The sequence below is a fragment of the Macrobrachium nipponense genome, chromosome 2, assembly GCF_015104395.2.
Source record: "Macrobrachium nipponense isolate FS-2020 chromosome 2, ASM1510439v2, whole genome shotgun sequence".
In the NCBI taxonomy this organism is placed as follows: Eukaryota; Metazoa; Arthropoda; class Malacostraca; order Decapoda; family Palaemonidae; genus Macrobrachium; species Macrobrachium nipponense.
Window position 1 is genome coordinate 161,220,111 of NC_087201.1, and position 21,515 is coordinate 161,241,625.

A 21,515-nucleotide genomic window follows, 5' to 3' on the forward strand; every position below is an offset into this window, starting at 1 on the left:
TCTGGACATAGATGTTAAACAGTTCAAGTACTGTACGTTTAATTGGCTTTGTTTATTGGGGGGGGGGGGGGGGGGGTGACATAAAGGTATCATAATGAATTTTTGGTATCCTTGAAATTTCTTCAAAAAGGAAAATGTAAAGTATATAATGGAAAAAGTAATCTGGATGAGGTGAAGTAGAGATGGGAAAATGGAACTTTGAAGGCAGTACAGAGATTCTACCAAATGAAAAGTAGACCTGCATTGGGGATGCTGCTATAAGCAGCAGCAAATCACTTATGTGATGTTCTCTCTAAAAAGAGAGAAAATATCAAGACTACAACAAGAGCTAGAGTGAAAAGTTGTTTGTTAAAAGATAATAAGAAAACCAGTCACTGGAGACATGAATTACATTAGTATTTCAACTCTTTGTACAAGATGAATGTTTGATTTTTCGTACTCTTAAGCAACAACAGTAACAATAAATTCTACCTGCAAAACCATGATCAAGATCCCAAAGATATACTGATGACACTCCTCCTTCAAAGTACATATCTCGATATTGGTCAAATGCTTGATTAGCATCTAATTCTAACTTGCGTAATCGATCGCTAGGCATCGCTCCATCTTCCAATGGAGGATCGTACGTATTACTCCAAGGAGATCTGAAAAGCAAAATGATATAGCATCACTTACATTCCAGGATATTTGATTTTACACAAACGCAATATTTAGTGACCTAAAAAAAGAAATTTGAAGCTGAAACTAAGCTTTGCAGCAGAAATATTACATTAAAATATTTTGTTTCATCTAAATTGGAAATTTTAATACAAACCCATCAGTTTAAACGAACTCATCTGTGTAATCGCACACCAGGGTGTGAAGATAATCATCTCCCCCTCCCCTGCCACGCATCAGGTAACCCCAGCATCACCAAGAAGGTAAGCAATTCCCTTGTTGTTAGGACTTTCCAAGAGAAGAGAGGGGATGGGAGGAGGGCCCACAATATCAACAGTTGGGTTTGTAATAGAAAATAGTTTATGTGCCTTAGGTTTGTATTTTATTTTAAACAGCAATTCTCACGGCTAATATGGGGTCATTTGGTTAACACTGGTTCCTTGTTAGCAAGATAATGGTTTGTATTCTTTTAAATGAGAACAGTGCATACAATACGATGAACTTAACTACTCAATAAGGTTTGAGCTCATAAAAGAAGGAATAGTCATAAGAACAAGGAAGCAGACATTTCCAGAGTATTTGTTTGTTTGTATGGTGTTTTTACATTGCATGGAACCAGTGGTTATTCAGCAACAGGACCAACAGCTTTATGTGACTTCCGAACCACGCTGATAGTGAAGTTCTATCACCAGAAATTCACATCTCTCACTCCTCAATGGAATGGCTGAGAATCGAACCCGCGATCACCAAGGTGGGAAGCAAACACCATACCAACCACGCCACTGAGGCACTCATTTCCAGAGTAATACCTGGTCTGCAGATACCACATAACCAATATAGAAAATATCAAGACTCATAAGCTACAACTTTTAACGGTGACCTTCATGAGGCAAAGTGATGATAATTTGTAAAATTATGTTGTCTATGATCCCTAATATTAACCTCAGATACCTAACCCTTTGGGACTTTTTCACATGCATCTCCAACATTAAAGAATGTTCTTATAAACTTTATCCAAAAACCCTGCTTCATAGAAGATTTCGTCCTCCTCAGGTACTGTATACTTTTACTGGTCTGACTGTGCAAGATCTCTCCAAATTTTCACTAGCAAGGCAGGCAAGAACAACAAATTGTGGAGCAGTCTGGTGTTGGATATTGTCTCAACAATGAAACCCTGAAGATGAGAGAAACCAGTGGTCTTCCAACCACTAAATTGTGATATATTGCTTCATAATCCATATACAGTATCTCATACCTTTCTTAATGATGCCAAGGGCCTTTACTGACAAACTTCTTGGGGATTTGGTTTCAGGTAAGCCATGGTTGTAGGATTGTCTGAAATGACTCCCACTGTCTTGCCAGACAGACAGCAAGGAAGAAAGCCTTTAGCTTTTAAGAAAGAAGTCTTTAACTGGAAAAGTTAAAAGTAGCCCAATTAGGAGATTTGGTGGTCTTACCAACACTTGGGTTCTAGTGCAGTTTGAATGAAAACAGTAAAGTCCTCTAACTGCAGGGATCTCTTCTCATTCAGCTGGCAATGCAAGGAGCATCTATTGGGAGATAACTTATCTAGCAATGACAGTGGTACATGCTCCTAGTATGTAACTCCATCCCTACAAAAGTTATTGTCTCTTTAGGTTCAAAATCTGATTCTTCTCAGCTGTCAATAGCAGCAAAGTAAGCACCTTCATAATGACTTGAGTGGTTGAACTCATCACCATGAAAAATTTATAACCAGTGTTCAAATTTTCCAGCTGTCAAAACAAATACCTAAATCCGCAGAAGCATGATTTACCACACCACCAAATTTTGTAAAGCATACAAGGAATAAATAATTTTATACTATTACGTATTTTGTGACAAAATAATTTTCATTGATAGCCTAGGCAATAACTACAATATTTTTTATATAAACCACACTGAACACTGGTTATTGTCCTAGAACAGATATTCTAACTGATATACATTACAAACTCTCCAATATTAACATCCAGTATATTTTTTTTTATTAAATGCATATCGAGTTTACACAAAATGCTGTACAAAAAAAAAAAAAAAAAAAAAAAAAAAATGTGCTGTAGGCAAACCCTGTGCATTTCAAAAAGTCAAGAAAATGTTAGCATGGCTAAATGGACACTGTCCAATTCATATCTACTGGAAAGCGAACAATATTATACATGCATAGTTCATTGGAGTTCTATGTAAGTTCTTAATATAGAAATGGGCTCAATGCAAGATTTATAAAAGGTGCAGGTAAACTGCACCTGCACTTATTTCAGTGAATCAGTACAATGATTTCATGAATCAAGAGTGAAAATGATATTGTTATGATACAATAAAGTTTTCATACATACTTACCTGGCAGATATATACATAGCTAAGACTCCGTCGTCCCCGACAGAAATTCAAATTTCGCGGCACACGCTGCAGGTAGGTCAGGTGATCTACCGTCCTGCCCTGGGTGGCAGGATTAGGAACCATTCCTGTTTTCTATCATATTTTTTCTCTTCCACCTGTCTCCTTGCGGGGAGGCTGGGTGGGCCCTAATCGTATATATCTGCCAGGTAAGTATGTATGAAACTTTATTGTATCATAACAATATCATTTTCATACAATCAACTTACCTGTCAGATATATACATAGCTGATTGGCACCCTTCGGTGGAGGTAAGAGACAGCTACTATATGGAATAGACAGGTAAACAACATATGTTGTAGGTATAAATAAAACCTTGGTTCCTACCTGATAGGTGGTAAGACTTCGTGGGTGTGTTTGCCCAGTAGTCGCATCACCTCAAGAAACTTTAGCGAGATATGTGATCTATGGCCAAGAGTTCTTGTGGGTCTGCCGAAGGGGTCTTATCCACTTACTCGGCAGAGCCTGAAAGGACTTTGTCAATGGGTGCTGATCCACTTATATGACAATACACCTTATGAAGGAGCGCAACACCGATCCCGATCACCTGATCCGTAACATAGAGGGTTGCGCGCTCAAATTGGAAAGAGTTATCCCCACACTCCTTTCAAAAACCCCAATAATTTCACTAAGTTAAAAAACTTTAACTCAAAGTTAAGGATCAGTGTCGGCTCCTTATCCCAGTAACGTTATCCGCAGAAACTATAAACCAAAAGAGAAGGATCTCTCGTAGGTTAACTTGACATCCTTTGTGTAATGAGAAGTCAACACAGAGTTGCCTCTACCGTACAACACAGCTAATATGTCCTTTATTATGACATATTGTTATGTAAAGAACAAGAATTTGCAAAAGCGCGCACTTCCTGCGCTTTTTAATTCTCAGCTGTTTGAAGGAATCAAGTCACTATGAAGTGCTTAGGAGATCTCCATGTTTCAAAGAAGACCAGGGCTTTCTTGAAATGGATCTCACCCGACTGAAGCCTGAAGCCTGGCAGGAACCTCGCGCCTGGCTGGTGCTTCGCTCTTGGTTGGCACCTAGCGCTTGTCTGGTACCTTTCGCTTGACTGGCGCCTCGCATTTGGATGACGCTTCGCGTCTTAGCTGGAGATTCGCGCCTAGAGCCTGGCTTGCGCCTGCCTGGCTGGCGCTTTGCCTGGCTGGCGCCTCGCGCCTGCCTGGAGCTTCGCGCCTGGCTGGCGCCTTGCGCCTGGCTGGCGTCTAGCTCCTGGTTGGAGTGGCGCCGCCTGCCGAGCTTCGCGGCTGGCTGGCACCCCTCGCGCCGGCGGCGTCGCGCGCCAGGTGGCGTTTGTGCCGCTGGCGCCTCGCTCCGGTGGCGTCTCGCGCCAGGTTGGCGCTTGTGCCTGCCTGGCGCCTTGCGCCTGCCTGGAGCTTCGCGCCTGGCTGGCGTCTCGCGCCCGGTTGGAGTGGCGCCTTGCGCCTGCCTGGAGCTTCGCCGCTGGCTGGTACCTCGCGCCGCCTGGCGCCTCGCTCCTGCCTGGCGCCTCGCGCCTGGTGGCTCCTCCCCACTTGCCGGAGCTTCGAGCTCGGTAGAGTCTCGAGGATGTCTGGCAATGTCCACATCGGACACTCTTATCTGTCTATATGTTCGCATCTAGCGCATCTGTGTCAGGTTGTAGGCCCGGTCTTTCTCCTCATCAGACAATGACAGTGTTCTTGGGGCTGTCTGCAGGTTTCTTCTTCCTTACTGACTGTGTCAGAAGGTCTTGAGTCGCCTTCTCAGTTAATGAACGAGAAATGTCCTTCACTACTGAGAAGGGAACAAAAAGTCAGACAAAGGCGAGTACAGAAGCGCTGCCCTCTGAGCGTGGGAGACCGCTTTGGTTAAAAAGACACTATATACTGTCCTCTTTTTAAGAAGACCTGCTCCAAACAAAGAGGAGATCTCAACCGAGCCATCCTGAACCGCTTTGTCTATACAAGACAAAATACACAGAAGGACTTCTGGTTCGAGTCCTTCAGAATCATGGGCTTTCTTGGACATCACCCCAAGGGACCAATCTAAGAAGTTGAAAACTTCCAATACATGAAAGAGTCCCTTGAGGAGATGGTCCAGTTCTGAAATGCCCCAAGTTATACGGGCAGAGTTCAAACCTTGTCTACGTGAAGCGTCAACTAAGGTCGAAAAGTCCGCTTCTGACGTAGACGGAAGAGAAATACCCCTATTCTCTCCCGTCTGATATCAAATGCCTCTTTTACCAGCTAGTCTCGCTGGAGGCATGCAGAAGACCGTTCTAAAACTAACACCTTCTTCAACTTCATCCAAGAGTCTAAAGACTGAAGAGCCCTCTTCATCGAAATGGCGGGCTTCATTCTAAGAAAAAACGAAGATTTCTTCGTCTTTGCACTCGAGAAAAGAGAGCGCGGAGAAGGAGGAGAGGCAGGAGTCAAGTCGTCTCCATACTCCTCTAGAAGCAAGGCTGTCAAAACATTATAGTTCGACAGTCCTTCTCTTCCTTGAAACTCCTCCTCCGAGTTTACTTCTAACTCGGGGTCTAGATGAGTCTCCGTTGCTAATTCAGTACGTCTTTCCTCTGGAGGAGACAAACTCCTAAAAGGAGAGGGGCTAAGGGAATGATATTCCTTCCTCTTCCCCGCTTTAATAGTCCTGGAAGGCGCCAACAGCCCAGGCTTCTCTCCATAAATGGATGACGCTTCCCGCTTGGATGACGCTTCTAGTCAGCCAAGCGTCCTGGCTGACGCCTCCCGTTTGTGTGGCTGCTGACGTCTGGATGACGCCTCGCGCCTGGAAGGACGCTTCGCTCTCAAAAGGCGTCCTAACTGGCGCCAAAATTTTGGTTGGAGCCTCGCGTCTAAAAGCAAGCTTTAAATGACTATTCATGTCTTGACGACGTCTCACGTCTCTCTGGCGTTACGTGTCTTCCGTAAGATTCTCCCGATCTCGCTCTCGAAACCGAAGCCTCTGCGATATGTTTGGAAGCTTCACGTCTGCATGACGCCTCTCGCTTCGCAGGGGAGAGAGGACGAGACTTCTTGATTGGAAGCGCAATGTCCTTCCTACGAGGCGCTAACACTCCCACCAAAGAGGCCAGTTGCTCTTGTACTGGCAAGATAATCTTCCTTGAAGCTTTTCCCACGTCATCTTCAATCGGGGGAGAAGTAGGAAAAAGGAAGCAGTCTATAGGAAGCCTGTTCGTCTTCTCACAACTCTTCCCAATAAATGTTAAACATGTTAACAGTTATTATCGTCGATCGAGAAGGATCTCTTTGTTAACGCGAATAGGAGCGAAAAAAGATTCTCGATGCTCTATGCGATATGAGAGTGTCGTGGAAATGGCCTAAGTGATTAAATGGGTAACGAAATCAGGAACGAATCTTGCCGTTACCGAGATGGTGTCCGAGAGTTCTACTGGACTCCTAGGTTAATAACTCGCTAAAACGAGAAAATCTTGGATGGTGCTCTTGGCTCACTGCGCCAGGCTGGCGCTTCTGGCGCAAATTTTGCGCCAGGCTGGCGCTTCTGGAGCATTGCGCCAGGTTGGTACTTCTGGCGCGTTGCGCCAGACTGGCGCTTTCTTCTAATTCTTTTTATGTTATGTGCCAGAACAGCTGTGCCTTTATGGTACCCGACATCCTTTCACATGTTAAATTCCGTTCTTAGTAGGAAAAAACTTTATATGCGTAGTATAGTCCATTCAGGGAAACAAGTTCTGTCCCAAAGAGAATGTTTCCCATCCGACTCATCCATCTTCTTCTGAGCAGGTACTCTAATAAGCTATGCTTTCGTAAGCCTGAGAGCATTACATAATATAATGTTCTGCTGCGATAGAATCCTTTAATAATGTTACCTACGGTAAACCGCATTGAAAGGTTGTACTATCTCTCTTATTGAAAGCTTCTTAGCAAAAGGCATACAATATTTATTTATGTTAGCTTAATTATCCCCTCAATCCGAGGTTAAGACCGCGATTGTAGGGGAGAGATACGGAAAGTTATTCCTCCCGCAGGAGAGAGAGAGATTCGCCCGACCGCTCATGACTGACACCTACATGGTACTGACAGTAACTGGCATAGGCGTACTGCGTTGGTCTCAGGCTCTCAGCGAAAGCAGTCCCCGCTTACTCTTCCAGAGTTGCCAGCTTACTCCAATTAATAAAGGAATTTAATAAAATTATTATCGAACTTCAGGAAGTTCTTATTAAAGCATATTTAAGCGAAACAAGGACTTCGATAAATCTAGAAGCTAAGTAGGTGTAGTCTTAACAATCCCTTTAAGCGTAGTCCTTCCTAGGAAAGACGTAGAAGGATACTTGTAATTGAGTTGCACAGAAAGAAGTAACTACGGTAAATGTGTTTATGAATTGACCGTATCGTATTCTCATACAGCAGAAACTCTACTACCTTCTACTATCTTCGTTCTTTTCGTTAATAAGAACGATAGAAAGTATATATATAATATTATATATATATCCTTAAGGAACGAAGTTAATCAAGGAACTCTTTAAATCTTCGTGATTTCTTCATAAATCGCGGAAGAGACAGAATTCCTGTTCATCACTAGGGTTTACGGAAGGAAGTAGATATTTTCTATCCGCCATCATACCCAAACATCGATGAGATCTTATTAAGAAAAACTCCCAAAGCTCTTGCCTCCTCAAAACGAGGGAAGAGCATGGATGAAGGAGAGAGTCCGCATTGAGAGGAACTGCCTAACAAAGGAGTCTTCAGAATAATGAAAAGGGGCATTCTCTTAGTATCAGAATCCTTCTGACAAAAGCAACGGCCGCCTGTGCGACATCTTGCACATTTGCCAGGGGAAAGTTGTTCAAGTTAAAAATTCAAAGAGGAGTCTCGCGACTGACCTCTCTCTCTAATGAAGATTTTTGAAATCTTCTGACGCCTGGCGTCTGGATCCTTGCGCCTAGCGCCTAGCGTCTGGATAGTTCCGCGCGCCTGGAATGTTCCGCACGCTAGAAAGGAGACTCGCTCCTGGAACGTTCCGCTTGCGTGGAAGGTCCGCGCGCCCTAATAGATCCGAGCGCCTCTAGTCTTGTTATACGAGCCTCTTGCCAGAAAAACGTTCAATGGAAGTATCCTTCTGATTGCCATTCTACTATAAGGCTCCTTAGTTAAGCCGCCTGTTTTCTCTTTGAAGGCGCCTTGCGCCAAGAAAAAGTTCTGGAACGCGGCTCTCACTCCGTTGCTGGAACGCGGCTCGCGTTTTATCTGTATGAACGAGGCTCGCGCTAGTCTGATGGAACCGCGGCTCGCGCTAGTCTGTTGGAACGGCGGCTCGCTGCTGGCTGTTTGGAACGTGGCTCGCGCTAGCTTGCTGGCTGGCTCTCAGCCTCTCGCTCAGTGAGTCAGTGTTCTCTTATTCAGAGAACGAGCCAGATCGTCCGAACTTCTAACATGTACATTCTTCGTCTTTTCGGATGTAAGATGAAGAAACGGAAGAACAGACGCACTTTTTAAAGGCTGCCTTTGCAATGGCTATCCCTGGCAGTCTGGGACGTTTTACAGATCCCCCGCGAGGGAACGCCCGATCGGTGGGGATTCTCCTCATAACCTCCGTAAGGCTTTCGACTTTCCTTCTCCTCTGGGCTTGTGAGTTTGGAAGAGGTCTAGGCCTGAGAGCGAGACAGAGCCGATCGAACGCACCCTCTACTAATTAGGACGCCTTTTCCAATGGCGAAACTTGGCAGTCTGGGACGATCTACAGATCTGCCGAGGGGACGCCTGATCGGTGGGGATTCTCCATAACCTCCGTAAGGCTTTCGACTTTCCTTCTCCTCTGGGTATGTGAGCTTGGGAGCGAAACAGAGCCGAACAGAACGCACCCTCCACTGCAATAACAGTAAAAACACTTCTTACCTTTCAATAGCTCGTATTAGAGCTACCTTCCTTTGTCTTCAAATTGCAATATGAATTTGAAGATTCTGTGAAGTAAGAAGGAGATGAGGATACCACACTACTAGTAATGTTAATGCTCTAACTGCTCGTTAGTACGAGAGCTATATAAACTTCTAAAGGAAGCCGTAACTATTCTTTCCTTACATCGTCAAGAAGAAGTTAGCTCCCAATTCATTCTAACATTTACTACACGTTATTATGAATAAATATTAAAATTTTCCTTCTTGCAAACTATGTGATTGTCTACCGAAAAGTTCGGTAGTTACACGTAAACAATTCTTCGAAATTTTCGAAGCCAAAGTTATCAAAACAAATTAATATGCGTATGCCGAACCAAAGATCCAGTACTTCCCTGCAAAAGATAGCCCAGAAGATCGATGGCGATGAAATCCAAAAATCAAGTCAGGAGAACTGCAAACGTTGTTTACAATTCCAAGCGACAGAAAAAATATGATAGAAAACAGGAATGGTTCCTAATCCTGCCACCCAGGGCAGGACGGTAGATCACCTGACCTACCTGCAGCGTGTGCCGCGAAATTTGAATTTCTGTCGGGGACGACGGAGTCTTAGCTATGTATATATCTGACAGGTAAGTTGATTGTATGAAAATGGAGTTTTGAAGCATTTGTGTCGATTTTATAATGTAGTACAGTCAATTCTCAATTATCGCGTTTAATTAACACATTTTTTATTTAAGGCAAGCTAGAAGAATTTTTCAAATGTTTGGAAAACGCGAAAATTTTATTTTATAGCGAATAGTTCCCAGAGTGTTATTTTCAAATTACCCACGCATCAGCGCTGCAGACGTTGGCCGTTGACATAACAAAGACATAGCAAAGTACACTGCATGTATTTATTAATATAGCGAAAGACTTTGTGTACTGTATTTATTAATAAAGTTAAAGACATTGTTTGTTAATAAAGCGAAAGATTTTGTTCTGTTTTTCTTTTTTGTCTGACCTACTTAGTACAGGTATTCTCCTACTTACGATGAGGTTAGGTTCCAAAAAACCCGTTTGTTGGAAAAATCGTATCTCGAATATACTTAGCCTATCCTACACTAGGGTAATCAGTATCATCTTTACATATAGGGTAGCCTAGCCTACACTGCACAGTATACTTTGTAAATAAGTGGTATAGTGATTATTAATTCCAGCTAAACGAGAATCAGCTTCGTTCCGACATCTGCATAATTGAGCAATTTCAGACTTCAAATGGCTACGTATAATTACAAACGTAACGACTTTGTATCATTTCTACAAATCTTTTAAAAAGTTATACATTACTTCACTGTTATCCAACAATATTGTATTCTCATATTATTGTACTATTATAAAATAATAACACAGCGGTCAATTGTTTGGTATGGAAATCAGCTGACGGCAAATACGAGTTTATTTCACTGTATATAACTCAAGGTAGCCTATGGATACTTAGGCTATGTCTACAGTCTACCAGACCAACTAACCTTTATGAAAACCAAAATGGATAATGCATCAAATAGATGAATTAAATGTAACCTTTTCTTAAACAACAAATCTTTCTTATTTCTAATAGAACAAAATTCATATGCTTTCATCAGCTGATCAGATAAACAAAATGATACTTAGTATTTTCATTTTAACTGTACAGTGTCTTGAAGGTTTCTTTCTTGCACTGTACTATTACTGTTCCGATGTAGGGCAGCCACAAATTCAACTCATCCATTATCAACCCTTGGACTAAGCCAGAGAGAAATGTCCAGATGCTACCTCCGAGATTAGAGGGGCATTACCACTGCAAGACTACAACAGCGCCTTCTTAAATCACTTTCTCTGGGTAGATAGATGACCAATCAACAGATTCTGCATACAATCCTGAACCTTGCAACGTGGAAAAGGAATGGGAATTTGTGTTCATTGCAGTCGCCACATGTCATACTGTCAACACATTCACAGATTATATTGTTTGTTTGTATGGTTTTTACGTTGCATGGAACCAGTGGTTATTCAGCAACGGGACCAACGGCTTTACGTGACTTCCGAACCACGTCGAGAGTGAACTTCTATACCAGAAATCACATCTCTAACAGCTCACTTTAATGCCCGAGAATCGAACTTGCGGCCACTGAGGTGGCATGACAAGACCATACCGATCACGCCACCGAGGCACTCCACAGATTATATTGGCTGGAATGAGAATCGGCTGATGTCAACCATGCTTAAACAGAAAGCCAAAGATGTTAATCAAGAGCCAAATGGAGTCCAAAAGATACACCAATCCTAAATCATCAATATGGAGTGCCAGGCTATGGTAGTGCACGAGCAGCATTATGTTGCAACACCATGGTGGCCTGAGAAAACGAATGCCAAAGGTCAAGTGGGTGAGTAGTAACCGCACCCACTCACTCACCTGGCAATAGTCAACTGCTTTCCTGCCAAGTTTCAACGACCCAACCAGCTTTCATCGAAGATATATAATGCATATATAAAAGACAGGGGTGTTTCTTGTGGGTACAATTTCCCTTATGGTGAAATTTAAATGCACCCAAAAACTCAATATTCTAGGTCCGTGATTTTCTAATGTTCACCCGAGACTCAACACCATTATTTTTGTAATTTAACTAGACCAAAAGCCAATATCCACTAGAGATAACTCAAGAGTGACAGTATTTGTGGTCAACAAATACATTTTTATACAATACTGAGTGTCTTTCTCTTACTCTGCATTATTCTTTAAGATTATATTGAAAATTCCAAACTCACCTGTAAGAATCGCCATCTCTGTTATAATCACAAAGTAGGTAATCCTTCCCACTGTACTTGTCTCGTGCAATCTTGAGGGGTTGATCTACTGATGAAAGTAGCTCTTCACACAGTGAAGGGACAAGATCAATTAAGTCACTTAAGTTACGTTCTATTTGCTGAGGTGGCAACCTACGCATTAAATCCAGTGCACAGTCCAGTTGTTGCTCCATCTGTATAAAGAATAAAATACAGTACTATTATTGAATATTCAATCAAAATATATCCTGTATAATACTAAAACTGAAATAGAACTTAAAATTTTCAGTGTATATAACTTTAGTCAACAAGTCTAATATCCATATCCTTTCCTGGTAACTTCCTTTTCAATAATGATCTGAATACTCATTGGCAGTAGGTAGCTATAAATACTTCATTTGTGAGTTAACTGGACGTAAAACATTCAAACTAATACAATATAATAAACTTAATTATAAAAAAAACTTCACTGGTTAACAGGTGCAAAATATGTCAAGACTATACCACCATACAAATGCTGTGGAAGTCAAAATAGATTACCTTTAATACCTACGATTAAATCAATACACTGAAGACAAGTGGTTTATAAATGAAGTACTATATGTAGTAAATTACACAAACTATTTCAAGATCAGTCAAGAACGAGAACAGCAATTTCATGAAATTCATAATATACAGATGTTTAACCAAATAAATTTATTACGTAAATATGGGTGAAAGTTGTAGCACTTTGTAGGTATATTTCCAAACTCTCACCTTCGCCAACGTCTTTCATACATTTGATGACCACTATCACAAACTATCATTTAATCACCAATAAGCCACTTAAAAACCACAAAAAAGAAAAGACAAAAAAAGAAGAGAGAGTGGTCAAGTCATTGCAATACCACAAAGGCTGAAAATAATACATATAATTTATGTATGATCAGTAACCAAACACTTTCCAGCAATTTGAGTTAGGGACAGCAAGATAATGACTACTCAAAAGGTTGTGTGGCTGGGTAAATCTATCCAGGAATTGATCGGTAACTGAACTAAGGAGTGGAATCTATGATGAATCACAAACAAGACCTTACACATGAATAAATTATTGTACTTCCTACAACACTAAAATATTTTACATGATTTGGCAAGAAATTCTTAATCCTTTCATTTAAGGTTTAACTGACAACACACGCTGTACGTCGATTGATTTTGAAATTAGTATTATATAAAACTTCTTTTAAAAACACAGCAAGACATTAAAGATCAAATTAGGATTCAGTGAATGACATGTGAGTGATTATACTTGAGATAGGCTAACAAGGCTACTGATAACAGGGAATGCATCATTGACCCAAATGCCATTGGGTGAATTCTGCACACAATAGCAGAGCTATTTATTCAAAATTTGGGGGTGTAGCCACTCCATACTATGTAGGCTTTTACAAAACATAAGAAATGAAGGGATTCCAATGTAGCCTACAACCCTCAAGTAGCCTACCCTACCAGTTCACATTGGATATCGTAAATATTTCTAATTTGGGTGTTTCGTTATAAAATAAGCTTTTCCTGGCCACGTTACGATTAACTTACGTTCAATTGGTACGCTACAGGCTATATGCCAGCCTACCCTAAGCTAAACGTTCGTCGACCCAGTTACAGCCTAGCCTATTGGGACAAAACTGAGGACGGGCTACTGGAAATATTCGAACGAAAGACGCAGGACACTAGCGTGGGCGTCCATTTCCCTCGAATGGCACCCGCATGACGAGGGCGATGACTAAGACACGAGGGAATTCTACGAGAGAATTTTTTAACATCGTTATAACACTTCATCTGATGGGCGTACTCGAGAGAATCACTCTCTCTCTCTCTCGCTCTCACCTGACCTTTCCTCTGGCCCTATTAGCGTGGCATTGCGCGGATATGGAATCTAAATGAATCCTCAGGGTTGAAACACAGCGCACTTACCATAATATACGACTATCACAGGCAGTTTTTATCGCACAAAAATATAAAGTTTCGTTTTCTTGACAATCTGATGACTACACCTATCGGCTTCGTGTGTCACTCTCATGTGAGCATCTGTCGGGTCTGGGTGAAAAACATTTTCGTATTTCCTCTCTGATCGTCGTCGTTCGTGTATTAGCTGTGCTCTATTATTTGTTTAGAGCGCCAAAAAATGTCTATTTTATTTTTAATAAGCTGGGTCATTTTAGCCACAGGATAGCATCTCCTTTGACCCCTACGAGGTCACGTGACGTACACTTCCGGACTGTTTTGGTTGTGATTGTGTTCGTATTCCACCCCGTGAAAGCTATAATAATCCCCACCTCGATTTAAGTGTTTACGTCACCCTGAAAAACCCCTTACCATCTCCCGAGTCTCGGTCCTACCAAACCTTCGGACGCCACTGGATGTAAATAACCGTGAAATCTCTCCTCGACGAGGTGCTGCTTGCTGTTATTAACGAGAGGAGAACTGTCAGTCATTTGTCAAAAACTCACCTGTGTGTCTGTGGGTTGTGTGTGGGACCTCGCGTGTGTGCGTGTCGTGATTGGTTATTGTTATTATAACCGCTTAGAGGTCTAAATCGTCTCGAGCTGTGTTATTGAGGTGCCTTCTGGTTGTAGTCTAGTAAAGAATAAAAGAAAAAAAATGCCTGCCCAGACCGAAGGTGGTGCGAAGGATTCCGGGGAGCTGACGGAGATCCGGGTCAAGATTGCTTACAGTGGGTGAGTTTGTCGGCGTTATTTTCTTTCATTTGCTGTTATTAAAGCAATAAATCCCTTGCACGAAGTCTAAACTGTTGTTGTCGGGGTGGGGTAGGGTAATCTGAACAGTTGCCTGCGGGCAAAACAAGGTACTTGGATTGTTTACTTGTTTGCTTTTTACCTCCGCCCTAACGGCTGTGTATTGTTTATTTTCATAGATATGCATTTAAAAAACAGTACATCCATTACATTTACTTGTAATCTGTTGTTTCCCGGTTAAACTCAGATGCTGGAATATTGCCTGTTGGCTAAACAAGGCATTTGGGTTGTTAACTTGTTTACCTGTGCACAGGTAGGCAGGCTGTCGTGAATGACATTTGCCACGCCTTGTAAACAATGTATTTTAGCTTACTATTCTGGAAGGTCCACCAAAGTGACCAAACTTGCTTCGTAGGTATGTCGGTGTAGCCGACGCTGAATACGAATGTAGCTTAAACAACCGAGTGGACTAGCTGCGTCCACCTTAACCGTGTTCGGACCCACCTTCAGAAAAAGTACTTGGTATTTCTACAGAAGCATTCCGCATGACTGCATCGTTCATCCCCGCAAATACGAAAGCTACCAGGAATTGGGGCTTACCTAGGCTATATAATTTATTTTGCCATGTTTAGTACGAGCCCCTGGGGGGTTAATTACAGTCGTCCGAATAAATAGCTATTACTTAAAATTCTTGTTCAGTATGTAATACTGCATAGAAAAACCACAATTGCCATAGTCTAGGCCGCTGCGGATTAGTACTTTAACACGTCCTGACACCGGAGATGGGCACCAGTCGTGAGTCTCATGTCTCAAGGTGTTTCTCCCATGACCTATGACGCGTGACTGGTGGCCATCTATGGTGTCAGGACGTGTTAAAGTACTTTTTCTGAAGGTGGGTCCGAATACAGTTTGAGTGGCTGCAGCTAGTCCATTTGGTTGTTCACCCTACTTTTCAACCTTTTAATTGAATTAATCTTGGGACAATTTTTAGGTATTGGAATACCTTGGCTATGATTAATAGTAGCCTAGTAGGCTGATGATCATAGTCTATGGTGAGTGTTCTTGCATATAGAAAACTCACAGATTTTCATTGCATAAGAATATTGTGTGCATTATTCATTTTTAAATATGTAACTGACCTGGCAGTTATATACATAGCTATATTCTCTGACGTCGTGACGTCAGAGAATATAGCTATGTATATAACTGCCAGGTAAGTATATTTAAAAATTTATCTTAAAATAAAAATATCATACTAAGTTTTTGCAAATATATGTATAGGCTAAATTGTTTTTGCTTTAATTTACATGGTTTTGGTGGGGAGGTATTAGCATGCTACTAATAGTTTGGGTAAATGTAGCTTGTAACTCTGCGTCATGTATTTCTTTGGAAATTACAGCTTCCAATAGTATTTGGGTTGATTATTAAGATTTTGCCGTTATTTTTTGGTGGTCGACAGTAATTAACCCCCAGGGCTAGTACTAAACACGGCGAAATACTTTGGACGCCCCAATTGTTAGTGGCTGTCACATTCACGGGAACATTCCTTGCTCTCCATGCGGAGTTATTGCCTAGAATTACCAATATACCATACTTTCCATTTGATGCAGGCTATGTCTTTTTATATATCAAGTTTTTTTTAATTTGAATTTGAATGTCTGCATACATATAAACTAACATAGGCCTGCTATCCAAGACTAAGTAATTACTCCAAATGTAATGTAAATAGAAATATTATAAATACTAATAATATCATTGCTAGCTTAACTTACTCACTGGTATTTACAGAGCTCTTCACAAAGAACTAAAATAATGTTAGTAGCCTTAGGCCTATGTTTACCTGGACAGTATGATTACTAAAACCATCTGTATAAAAAAATGTGTTGAGTGTGATAGTAGTTCATTTGCAGACTTGACAGCATATACGGTATCCTTACAAAGTTATTACCTTCATACTGGTCTAAAACTGGATAGGAAGGTTTTAAATTTTTCTTAAAACTATATTTGCTTGACCATGCGCATTGTGGTAATGTATTACTATTCAAGGGCTCTGAAGTCCTTATGTATGTTGCATGTGGGATTTCCATCCTACACAGCTCAGCCTCAGTGCAGTTCCTACAATTTAGGAATAATTCTTTATTGAGGTGTGACATTCTGTATTAATCTTGCTCTCCTGAAGCCTTAAGAGGATAAGAACCTCTGACTCTTCTGTGGTAAAAGTCTATTGACGTAGAGACAGTGAAACAGAGAAATACAGGTGACAAAAATGAAAAAAGATAGTTTAAAGAAAAGATATAATCCTTACCATCTTAGTTTCAAGCTAGGCCTATGCCATCCTTAATTTACATAGGCCTAGGTTATCTCAAACTTACATAGGACTAGGCCTCTATAATGTAGGCCTAGGTAGATATAAACTACGCACCTTGTTTTGATGGTGATGTGCATTTCTCACACCCACAGATCAGGCTTATCAATTGAAAATCCATTGTTGTTGTGGATTAGCGTAAATTCTGCTTTATTTTCTGTGGCTAAAATATGCAATATATCAAATAATGGTATTTTTATCAGTCTGTAGGCCTTTGTTGGTTATGTGGCAACAAGGAGTAACCTTGGCCAAAACCACAATGTTTATGACCCACTGATATTGTACTTGACAACAGTTATTTTCCCAGCTTGATGAATACCAGTATCTAATTGATTAAAGTCTTTGTATACCCATTATTGTGATATACGTACAGGTGAAAGGGTAACATTTTCTAAATCAGCCCTTCAGCCTATCAGATGCTTTGGTGAAGATATCCCACAACTAACTAATTCTAAATTTCTAGGCAAAACTATACCCTACCATACTTTACATTTATCATTCAATTTAGAGCTTCTTTTTTTAAGGAAAAAGCATCATGTACAAAATGGCTGCTTACAGAAACTGCCACAATAATGAACTAGGTGAGCAAGAAGTCTGATAAGTTGGTTCTGTAGGTAGTTACTGTGTTTATTTTAGCCAGTTAATTGATGTCTCCTTAAAAGGAGAAAATTGTTTCTCACCTAGGATTTTGAATATTATTTTCAGAGTGGGTGAAAGCCTCAATGATTTATTGTGATTTCTCTTCTAATCATAGGCTACTCTTTTTAACAGCAGGGTGGAGCACCACCTTAGAGAACCAGGTTTTTTTCACTGAATAAAACAAGAGAATTGCCTAAGCATGTGGATACTGTAGAAGTTTAATTTCTTCATGTTTCACCAGATTCTTAGTGTATAACTTTTGGTTTTTAACTGTGTGCTCTGTATTCAGAGATTCTTCCAGTAGTTTAGATGATGTCTACTCTACTCGGCAGAGACATAGATTGCTTTTATCCATTATTGAAGATCGCCTTTAGCCCACCTTAATAGCAAAATTTTACTCTTCCCAAATAGGCTTTACTAGCAGTACAATACGTACTTTGTTTCTCAAGTTATACTGTATAAGATTAGTTCTGAGACTTGGTTCTCTTCTCTTCAATCCACATCATCATTGGGTCATGAAATTTCAGCACCCTTTAGAGGGGTGGTGCTGTCAGTGTTCCGTACAGGGTGCACTGTAGCCATTACTAAACCAGCGTCCCTTCAGCCCCTAGCTACAACCCCTTTCATACCTTTTTCTTCATCTCCATTCATACTATCTTTCTTCCCTCTTGCTAGCCATCTTCTTATAACACTTATTTCATAGCGTAACAGTAAGGTTTTCCTCCTGTTACACCTTTCATGCCCACCTACTCTCAATTTCCTTCCAGAGCTGAATGACCTCATAGGTCCCAGGGCTTGGACTTTGGCCTAAACTATTCAGTTCAGTTCAGTGAAACTTCAACAAGGCAGACCAAACTAATTCATTTCCCAACTTAATGGCTGAGGTGGCTGTTGTAGTCTACATGAGGAACCTTGTACAGGTTACTGCTACTGTAGTGTGCCTTCCACATCATGCTTGAGGTAGTACCAAAGGTTCTTTGCAATATTTCCTTGACCCAAGGTGCATTGTTTTCTTCCTGTACTTTTTATGTTACCATTGGCCTGTTGTGTCTCAACTGTTATTGCACTAATTTAACTTAACCTTTCTCCAGTTTTTATCCCACTGAAGAACAAATCCTCTGGAAGAGTCCGGTGAGAGTGAAATTGTGTTGTTTGGTCATGTAAGACTAATTTGTAAGAATGACTGTGAAGATTTTGACTTGAGGAAACACACTTTGATGTTTCCTTGTTATGAACTAAAGTCAAAGGGCTTATATTTTTATAGGTGTTTCATATTAGTCATAAACTTGGATCCTTTTAGACCATTTTAATGCTGTTTTCCTTGGCTATTAAATACCTGGTTTGCAATACCATAGATGGTCTGTGAAGAATCCAAACTCAGGTTGTCCAAGATCTTGGTCCGTTCTCTAGTTCCTTTTGACTCGCCAAGATCTTGTAACTACTTTTTTTTTCTTTTATGCCAAGTATGCATGCTGTGTCTATGATTATTCCACTGGAAACAAACATGTCATTCATCAACATCTAAAGAATCAAATTAAAACTAATATTTGGTCATGTTTTCACAAGATGGATACATGTGAACTGGAGCATTTTAATAAAAACGAACCTTGAAGTGGTGTGTTTACCTTATGGTACATACGTATTTACATATCATTAATGCCACCATCATAACTTGATTGAAGGTACAACTTTAGTCGTAAATTGTTCAGTGAACTAGAAAACTTTGAGAGTTGTTGTAAAAAAAGCAGGCAGTTATTAGGGGACAATCTCAAAAGCTGATTTTTAATTATATAATCAAATAATCTTCAGTTAACAAAAGCTTTTAGCACTGATTATGAAAAGTAAACTTCACTGTATTTGTTACTTTTTACTTATAAATAATTTACAATAGGTATAATATATTTCTTTGTGTCCCTATGCATCATTTACAGAAGCTATAATAGTGTTTATTGTGTCCCAATGCGAGGACAAGACCAAGAGTATCATATTCTGAAATTATTGCTATGGTTTTCCTAACGATTCAAAAGAAATAATTTCTTTTTTTTTATTACAGAGAAGTGTACATAACCTACATCCCTCCATGCTTAGAAGTGGAAAGCTTGGAGCAGGAAATACGTGCAATATGCAAATTTGATGCAAGTCAAGTATTCACAGTGAAATGGGTGGATGAAGAAGGTTAGTATTGGTTTAGGTTAAAGTTAGTTTTGATTAAGTAGTAGATACTAGGATACAAACCAATTTATCTGGCTATAACTTTAGTGAAAAGTGGTTTTGTTGAAGTTTAGTGACAAGGTGATTAACTAGTGCCTATTCTTTTTTTTGTTATTGATGATTCAAGGTATTCATTGCCACTTTTTCCACAAAGCTATTTGTGGTTTTTTAGTGCGGATATGAGGGATACTTTAACAGCAATTAAACAAAAATTCTCCTTTTGTATAAAGACTTCAGAGTTCAGATTGACTTTATTTTAACAATTCTATAATTGCTTATGCAGGATGCTAACTGGTCATTATGGCAAGACTGTAGGTTTGGATGGTAGAGAAATATTATTTGTTATTAGAGAATCTGCTAAATACTTTTTCTTGGCAGGATTGGATTGCTCTTATGAACTTCTCCAGAGGGATGCTTGGGGTTAATGTCTCAGGCCGTCCTGCTCTTTCTTTCCTTCTAGGTCATTAGAGTGCAGAAGAAGGGTGGTTGGATGTCAGAAGTCTCCTGTACTCATATGTTATACATGTTTATGGGGAGCCCACGCCCTTGCATCACCAGCTCTTATGATATATTTCCTTTTTCGTGTTTTTAACCCAGAACCAGACAATTGATTGCTAGCACTTTGTAATACCTCCAGTTTCTGTAGGGGTGTTCTTACTCTCCATCCTTTTTTAGCGGTGTCCCCATGAGTTTATGAGTTTGACAGACATCAGTTGCTGATTTTTTTACTCTCCATAGATGCCTTTTTTAGGCCTGGATAGTGTTCATAAACCCAGTCCATTACCAATCCTGGTACCATACTCATCCACTGAGACTGATCAGCTTGCTGTTTGATCTTTCTGCATTTTAGAAGGACATCCATTTTGATTGGGAGTTCATGGTTGAAACTATCCTCATGGTCTTACTATAATTCATCCAGTAGGGATTATTCTTGTTTCATTAGTCCTCTCTACAGGTGGCATGCTCTTATGTGTCCTATTTCAGTTGCAACATGTAACAGTAACAGTGCCCAGTTGTTCCTCACTGGACAAGTGGTTTTTGCGCTCAGCTGCCAATCCGGTGGTCCGAAGTTCGAATCCTGGCTCGGCCAGTGTGGAATCAGAGAAATTTATTTCTGGTGATAGAAATTTATTTCTCGATATAGTGTGGTTCAGATCCCTCAATAAGCTGTAGGTCCTGTTGCTAGGTGACCAATTGGTTCCTAGCCACGTAAAAATATCTAATCCTTTGGGCCAGCCCAAAAGAGAGCTGTTAATCAGCTTAGTGGTCTGGTAAAACTAAGATATACTTAACTTAACAGTGCCCAGTGCAGTCTGTGTCCTGTACAACAACTTCTTTTCCCAAATGTGGCGTATGCCTGACTGCTTGGGTCAGGTGCTGCATTTGCTTGGCACAGAGTTAGGTCCCTCCTGAAAGTGCCAGTGTTTTGTGTGACTGGAGCTCCATCCAAAGACAACTGTGTCTTATGCAGCTTGCAAACAATTCTCACCATTCCCTACACTGGATGGAGAACATGCCTGATACTAGTCGAGTCCTTTTCAGCTGTAAAATGCTTTTGATGTAGTCCATTCTAATGATTACCTTTGCTTGGTTCTTGCTGTTTGTGTCCAGTGTGGCCAGCGCCTTCCCTGATAAGAGTGGTTCTTGTTTAGGTAGAACTATGTGCATGTTCTCTCATACAGGTGCTCTACCTGGTGTGTGTTTACCATACTCGGAAAGAGCCTCGGTCATTGAGCTGGGTGTGAGAGTGGTCAGCTTTCATTTTTGGTTATGAGGGTACTGTATTACGTACACGGTTCCTTTTGTGCTTAATAGTAATACCTGCTGAACATTTAACTG

General features: G+C 40.6%; 2 protein-coding genes across 5 annotated transcripts in view; one reads left to right on the forward strand and one right to left on the reverse strand.

Moving 5' to 3' along the window:
* Nucleotides 1–21,515, reverse strand: part of LOC135221104 (F-actin-capping protein subunit beta-like) — a 39,162-nt gene that overhangs the window by 9,517 nt on the left and 8,130 nt on the right. The window contains exons 1-3 of one of the 3 annotated variants that reach the window (XM_064258912.1): nt 13,680–13,825; nt 11,709–11,920; nt 472–644 (exon numbers count right to left, since the gene is read on the reverse strand). In XM_064258912.1, the coding sequence (XP_064114982.1) occupies nt 472–644; nt 11,709–11,920; nt 13,680–13,682 (388 nt within the window). In that variant the 5' untranslated portion in view covers nt 13,683–13,825. Of the gene's footprint in view, nt 1–471; nt 645–11,708; nt 11,921–13,301; nt 13,451–13,679; nt 13,826–21,515 lie in introns of those variants that run through there. The other 2 variants (XM_064258913.1, XM_064258911.1) reach the window with 2 other exon arrangements.
* Nucleotides 13,975–21,515, forward strand: part of LOC135221105 (protein kinase C iota type-like) — an 82,709-nt gene continuing 75,168 nt past the window's right edge. For both annotated transcript variants that reach the window (XM_064258915.1, XM_064258914.1), the window contains exons 1-2: nt 13,975–14,443; nt 19,519–19,640. In XM_064258915.1, coding sequence (XP_064114985.1) covers nt 14,367–14,443; nt 19,519–19,640 — 199 coding nt within the window. In that variant the 5' untranslated portion in view covers nt 13,975–14,366. The remainder of the gene's footprint in view (nt 14,444–19,518; nt 19,641–21,515) is intronic.